The 7,500-nt window shown below is 41.4% G+C and overlaps 1 protein-coding gene across 1 annotated transcript in view; it reads left to right on the top strand.

The window, feature by feature from the left end:
• Nucleotides 1-591: 591 nt before the first annotated feature.
• The window catches only part of LOC132470703 (protein FAM107B-like), a 20,954-nt gene continuing 14,045 nt past the window's right edge, over nt 592-7,500 (top strand). The window contains exon 1 of the mRNA XM_060069516.1: nt 592-747. Within this exon, the coding sequence (XP_059925499.1) occupies nt 724-747 (24 nt within the window). The 5' untranslated portion in view covers nt 592-723. The remainder of the gene's footprint in view (nt 748-7,500) is intronic.

The raw sequence follows: 7,500 nt of genomic DNA, 5'->3' as shown, positions 1-7,500 counted from the left end.
ACATGAGTGCGCACCCACACGCACACCCAAATCTAGCTCTCACTCTGGCTCTCAGTCTCTCTCTCCTTCCTTCCTACACACAAGCGCACCCACACACACACACACACACACACACACACACACACACACACACACACACACACACACACACACACACACACACACACACACACACTGGATGGACACAGAGTGAATCTCTCAGTCTATCTCCTTCCTTCAGACACACACACATACAGAAAATGTCAGATCTCTCTCTATCACCCTTGCTCTTTTTGACGTCTTGTTATAGCTGCAGAGAATCCTGCTCTAAAGTAGTGGGGCAATAGTTGGGGAGCAGTATGGCCAAAGTGCAGAATCCCTGACTATCCGTGCTGCCTTGAAGACCCTGTGTGTCTTCCCTGTGTGTCTGTTCACCAGCGTGTTGTGAAGCTGAGCCGCGTGGTTGACAGAGAGCCAGTAGGGCAGGCAGTAGAGATTGAGCTCCAGCTCTCTCTCTCTCTCTCTCTCTCTCTCTCTCTCTCTCTCTCTCTCTCTCTCTCTCTCTCTCTCTCTCTCTCTCCCTCTCTCTGGCTTCGTCTCTCTCTCTCTCTCTCTCTCTCTCTCTCTCTCACTCCTAAACAGGCGGGTGAGGAGAGGCCATGCTTGAGACTAAGCAGAGAGGGGACAGAATGGAAAAGGCCCTTTGTGGACTTAGTTTTTTCTGAGGGCGGCTGTCTGAGAGTTATGGGAGCGTCTTATGGGAAAAAGGTAAATCTAAATATTGCTATTTCTCACTGATGGTCTAGTTGTTTTGCTGTAATGTGTGTTTCTCATGATGATTTTTTTAATACCAATTGAATTTCACTTCAGTGGTCTATCCCAGATAAGATTGAGTTCTGGTTCTGTTGACTGTAAACTACCTGGGTACGTTACCCACCCATGAGAGAACGAGGAACCCCTAGGCTGCTCAGCGGGCCGTCTGAGCCATATTGAATACTAGGAACATGCCAAGCACTCACCAATATTTGAGCTATGGGGTGTGACCCACCTGCTATGTGGGAGTGGACTGGAGAGGCTTTGCTGCCATGGTATTCTGCAGGAAGATACAACAGCTGGGACCTTGGAGGACGTTATGTCGAGGCTGTTTGAAATGCCTCAAGGCTTTATCTTAATTAGGCACCAAGCATGTGTTATGCGGTACATACATCACCGCCTGCAATATGCATCATGCGTGCTGGAGGACAGCTCTGCTTTGGAGAGCAGTGTTGACCAGGACTGTCCAGAAGAGTAGGGAGGACATATTACCAAAGAAAGATCCCCTTTCATGTTCTTTCCATCAGAGGTCTTTGATGTTCTATGATTCTCACTGCTTTGTGCCTTTAGTCAACTCAATGTGATTATAATTTGAAACTGTCAAGCGACCAACTATGAATTTCCTCTGGATCTTCTAAACACGGCCCGGCTCCACCAGAACCACAACATGCTGGCAGTTCTCTACAGGGAGATTCTTGATAAAAATATCTGCATTAGGTCATCACAGTTCATGACCGGCTCCACTGCACCTATTGGGTGCAAATATAGTAGAACAGAAAGCAGGGCTTTGGAGCAACATAGACAGAGAAAGGCATATCCAAAGAATAACACAAGCAGGTAGCGCCCTACTGGGACCAGAACCATCTCCATGGGTCCCTAGGTCTGCCAGGAGCTGCATGTCCAGGGTGAGTGAGAGGCTAGATATCACAATGATGCTCTGGACCTGATTCCAGTTCTCATTAATTCTGATACCTTGATGGCCAAAGAATGCTGGTTGAACTACCAGATCACTTTTCTACTTCGCCTACAGATACCAAAGCAACACATTCATCTCCATCTTACCTGTTATATGCATGTTATCATAAAGAGCAGGATAAATAGCAGCCTCTCTATTTTCCGAACTGTTTCTGTTGGCAAGAGGCTGATCGTTGGATAAGCAGCGAGCAGCAGACTAATTGCTCACCCCTCATGTTTTCAACCTTGTGGTTTGGCCCACTCTTGGCAATGTTCCAATTCGTTCATTTCTCAGTTTTGAAATCAGCCCTGGTGATAACAAGGATGAATATGAATGAAATAATTTATTTATGAACAGATGGATAAACATGGACAGTAAATATAAACTCTAAAAAATAATAAAATATATGAAAAGTCTGAAAAGAAGCACGCGATTCCAAGCTTTTCTGAATATTTTACATTTTCAATATAGTCTCTAGGTAAAAAATTGTGGAAGGAGATAGGTCCCAAAGTTTGTAGAGAACTAGAAATTGCATTTCCTTGAACTGAAGAATCTGAAGTAGCTGAAGTAGTAGTAGTAGCAGCTGAAGTAGTAGAAGCTGAAGTATATTGTAGTATCTGAACTAGTAGTAGTAGTAGTTGCTTAAGTAGTATTAGTAGTAGCTGAGGTAGTAGTATAAGAGGAAGTAATAGTAGTAGCTGAAGTAGTAGAAGCTGAAGTAGCAGGTAATAGCTGAATTAGTAGTAGAAGCTGAAGTAGTAGGTAGTGCTGAAGTAATAGTAGTAGCTGAAGTAGTAGGTAGTAACTGACGTAGTAGTAGTAGTAGTAGCTGAAGTAGTAGTAGTGAAAATAGTAGTAGTAGCTGAAGTAGTAGTAGAAGCTGAAGTATTAGGTAGTAGCTGAAGTAGTAGAAGTAGCTCAAGTAGTAGGTAGTAGCTGAAGTAGTAGTAGTAAATGAAATAGTAGGTAGTAGCTGAAGTTGTAGTAGTTGCTGAGGTAGTAGTAGTAGCTGATGTAGTTGTAGTAGCTGAAGTAGTAGTAGTATCTGAAGTAGTAGGTAGTAGCTGAAGTAGTAGTAGTAGCTGAAGTAGTAATAGTAGCTGAATTAGTAGTAGTAGCTGAAGTAGTAGGTAGTAGCTTAAGTAGTAGTAGTAGCTGAAGTAGTAGTAGAAGTAGCTGAAGTAGTAGGTAGTAGCTGAAGTAGTAGGTAGTAGCTGAGGTATAAGTAGTAGCTGAAGTAGTAGTAGTGGCTGAAGTAGTAGGTAGTAGCTGAAGTAGTAGTAGTAGCTTAAGTAGTTGGTAGTAGCTGAAGCAGTAGTAGTAGCTGAAGTAGTATGCAAAAGCTGAAGTAGTAGTAGTAGCTGAAGTAGTAGCAGAAGTAGTTGTAGTAGCTGAAGTAGTTGTAGTAGCAGAGGTAGTAGTAGCTGAAGTATTAGGTAGTAGCTGAAGTAGTAGTAGTAATTGTTCTAGTAGTTGTATTGGTAGGAATAGTAGTAATGGTAGTAGTAGTAACTGAAGTAGCAGTAGTAGCTGAAGTAGTAGTAGTAATTGTTGTTGTAGTGTAGGAGTAGTCATAATGGTAGTAGTAGCTGAAGTAGTAGTAGTAATGGTAGAAGTAGTACTCGGAGGAGTAGTATTGGTAGAAGTACTAGTAGTAGTATAAGTAATGGTAGTAGTAGTAGGAGTAGTAGTAGTAGGCAGTAGAAATGTTGAATAGCTTTAATCAAGTGAGAGATTTGAACGGAGTTCAAAATGATAAAATCAAATTGGAATAAAGCTATGTGTGTGTGAGTGTGCGTGTGCGTGTGTGTGTGTGTGTGTGTGTGTGCATTATAACATTTGAATGGAGTCTATAGGTGAAATATTGTGGAAGAAGGAAACTAGAAATTGCATTTCCTGCAGAAAACGCGTGTGAATGCTGACGGCTGAATGACAAGCGCAAAGCATTGCTGAAAATGAAGAAATGTAAAATGAATTAAACTGAAGAATCTGAAAGTAGTAGCTGAAGTAGTAGTAGTAGCTAAAGTAGTAGAAGCTGAAGTACAATTAGTAGCGGAAATAGTAGTAGTAGAAGTAGCTGAAGTAGTAGTAGTAGCTGAAGTAGTAGATAGTAGCTGAAGTAGTAGTAGTAGCTGGAAGTAATAGTAGTAGTAGCTGAAATAGTAGGCAGAAGCTGAAGTAGTAGTAGCAGCTGAAGTAGTAGTAGTAGCTGAAGTAGTTGTAGTAGCTAAACTAGTAGTAGTAGGCCTAGCTGAAGTAGTAGTAGAAGCTGAAGTATTCGATAGTAGCTGAAGTAGTAGTAATAATTGTTCTGGTAGTTGTATTGGTAGGAGTAGTAGTAATGGTGGTGGTAGTAGTAGTAACTGAAGTAGTAGTAGTAGTACCTAGCTGAAGTAGTAGTAGTAATTGCTGTAGTGGTTGCATTGGTAGGAGTAGTGATAATGGTAGTAGTAGCTGAAGTAGCACTAGTAGCTGAGGTAGTAGTATTTGTAGTAGTTGTATTGGTAGGAGTAGTATTGGTAGTAGTAGTAGTAGAAATGTTGAATCTCTTTAATCAAGTGAGAGATTTGAACGGAGTTCAAAATGATAAAATCGAATTGGAATAAAGCTGTGTGTGTGTGTTTGTGTGCTCGTGTGTGTGTCTTAAGAGAATGGCAAGCCATTGTGTGTCTCTTTGAGAGAATGGCGAAGCTATTACGTGTGTGTGTGTGGTTGAAAATCGATTGAGTTACGTCTTAAACAGTTGAAGTACCAGAGGAAATGGCTACTGACATGGCATTGACTCCCATGTTAAAAAAATGTGGGAAAAGCTTGTTTTGAAGAATAATCACCGAGCCATTCGTTTCAATGGGAATCGCGAAGGTCTATACTTTCAACATAAAGTGTAGATATTTATAATTCGAAATTCGTCCCAGCCTTTATACCACAGATATAGGTTCTATAGCATATAACCGCGTTTTCTGATTACAGTTTAATGTAACAGTAAGCTGACAAAATTGCCAATTAACACCGCGACTGCAAATTAACCACACAGAGATAACCATTGCAACCGGTCAAACAAATTTTCTTTTTGCCATCTTTCTACACACATTCGCCGTGCAAATAATCCCCCTATATTGGAACAGCCAGGCTTACACATCTGCATCACACATATAATGAACTTCTTTCCCATCGACCTTCTTGAATAAATCATGATAAAATGGACAATACAACATACAATTAATTTCATTTTCAATTTCCTGGAGCTCACATTGGGCGTGTCGCAATAGGAGTGTCAGAATGGGCAGACGTTGGGCGTCTTCAATGAAAACAGCTGAAAACGAAGCCGGTATGAAAATAAAACTGTGAGTAAATAGTTGAGTAGTTAACTATTATGAAGAAGCATTGTGCTAACGCGGATTTGCTCCGGCTTAGGACGTCACGACTCTCCCAGTCAAGGTTGGATGTAACGGCAATGAGTGGCGGTTTTAGGCACGGACGAACCGGGCGGCTGCCCGGGGCGCTGTATTTGTGGGGGGAGCCAAATTACGTGGGTACATAGGCGTCGATGACGCCGGGGACGTGTCCCCATCAGACTTCGTCAAGATTCATTTTGTAGCCACCACTTGTTAAAGGCACCCAGTGCAACTTTATGTAAACATTCAATGAAAAATAAACATTCAATTTCTAGTCTTTTTTACACGTAGTAAGTTTCAATAACTCCATACCATTACATATCGACATTCAAGGAGCAAAGATGAGACGTCGTCGTGTGGTGAGAACTGATAGAAAATCGTAAACAACAACAATCGCCGGTGGGGAGAAGCCATTTTTCCATTGACTGGAAGCCTGCTTTATTTATTGTAGGTTACAAAAAATAAAGAAAATGGCGGCATTGTTGTTGTTATCGATTTTCTATCAGTTCTCACCACACAACGACGTCTCATCTTTGCTGCTTGAATGTCGGTATGTAATGGTATGGAGTTATTGAAACTTACTACGTGTAAAAAAGACTAGAAATTGAATGTTTATTTTTAAGCCTCGAAAGTTGCACTGGGTGCCTTTAAAAAAAATTAAAAAAATCGAGTTGAACTAGTGTAGGCCTACGCAGCTCCATGCAGATTATTACACGGGTCTTCTCAATGCCGTGGAACGCTCTGTTCCATTGCGTGGGCTCTTCACAACTTCGGGCGATGAATTATATTTGATAATTCACCGTTGCTAAGTATAATTGACCGCTGTCATGGAAAACAAAGGACTTTTTGCCTATAATGACGTTTTTGGTATCACTCCTCAAGTAGTCCGGTAACTATTGAACCCCAGCGTCTTCGGTTGCTAAGGGACGTCAATGTCTTTGGCGGACTATTTCTCTGCTGATCAACACTACGAATGGTGTCAAAATAAATTGTAAAAAGACACCATGTGAAGTAATTTTTTCGTTTTGGCACGTGTAATAAGCGGGATAATGTGTAGAACGTCACCGGTCATTATCGAAATTAAGCCCCTTCAGTTGGAAGCAAGACACCTTCGCTGCGCGTCGGGGTCCTGTTTGCCCTGTCTGGGCTTATTTTCCCGATAATGACCGGCATTCTATACATTATCCCTTACTTATTACACGGCTCTTCTCAATGCTGTAGACTGCTCCATTCACTTGCATGGGCCTTCCATTAATCTGTCAATTATTTTTGCTTATTACACGGCTCTTCTCAATGCAGTGTTTTTTTTTCCACGTAATCTGTATAACTCTGCAGTCCGGTAATTCATCAACCCCAGCGTATTCGGTTGCTAAGCGACGTCAACGACTGTGGCAAACTATTTCTCTGCTGATCAATGCTACGAATGATAACAAATACATTGGAAAAAGACCCACTTTGTGAAGTTATTTTTTCGATTTGGCAAGTCGCCATTACTAATAATACCAATACTCTTTGGCTGGGATGATGAGGCATCAGACAATCAAGTTCATTTTAGGCTGAATACATAGGTAAAAAACACCAGAGCAGGTTGCTAGTACCATGGACAGTATCAGAACGATAACCTGTTGAATTAAATGGATGTGCTTGGCTACACCACGGGATGCATCTGCAGACCACCGCCACATAAATAAAGGTAAGACGCGATATTTATTGCTTTAGATTTGCTGGTGCTGTGGCGAGGTCTTTTGTGTTTTTTGTATTCAAGTGGTCGACTGTTTTAACTTGCAATTGATAGTCGGTGGAGTCCGTCTCTTGTTGACACAAAGTGACTTTTGGTCATTCTTGCTTTGCTTGAATTCTGGAATAATTGTGGGGGGGAGTGCATGAGTTTTGGTCAGAATGCCTGATGTAGGCTAGTTTTGATGGAATGCGTGTTGTGAATTGAGAACAGCCAGCTCATGATGTGATAGAGCGTTCAGCTGTGCAACAAATATTTTTTTCTTTTTTAATCTTGACGATTTTTGTAGTGCTGTGTGTAGCCACACGTTTGGCCCTTCTGAACTTAAACACGCAGTTAAATTCCTTTCCTAGCTCCTCTTGTTTATGTTGGTAGCTTAGCCATATCATGTCAGTCACGTTGTCAACATTGGATGCATGGAGCAGAACATAGTGGGTTATATGTCCGATGCTTTTGGAAACGTTTTCTTCATAAAACGTGCCAGACAGATTTTGTTTACATTTTATTCCTTAGTAATAATTAGCTACATGGGTATGCCTTCTTTCAGAACCTTTCATTACCGGCACTAAAGAGAGAAAAAAGAGTGCATCCTCATTGTAACCAGCACTTCTGAAAATGTA

The sequence above is a fragment of the Gadus macrocephalus genome, chromosome 13 (genome assembly GCF_031168955.1).
Source record: "Gadus macrocephalus chromosome 13, ASM3116895v1".
NCBI classification, from domain to species: domain Eukaryota; kingdom Metazoa; phylum Chordata; class Actinopteri; order Gadiformes; family Gadidae; genus Gadus; species Gadus macrocephalus.
The sequence above is the reverse complement of the archived record's forward strand: the minus strand, read 5'-3'. Positions and strand labels throughout refer to the sequence as shown.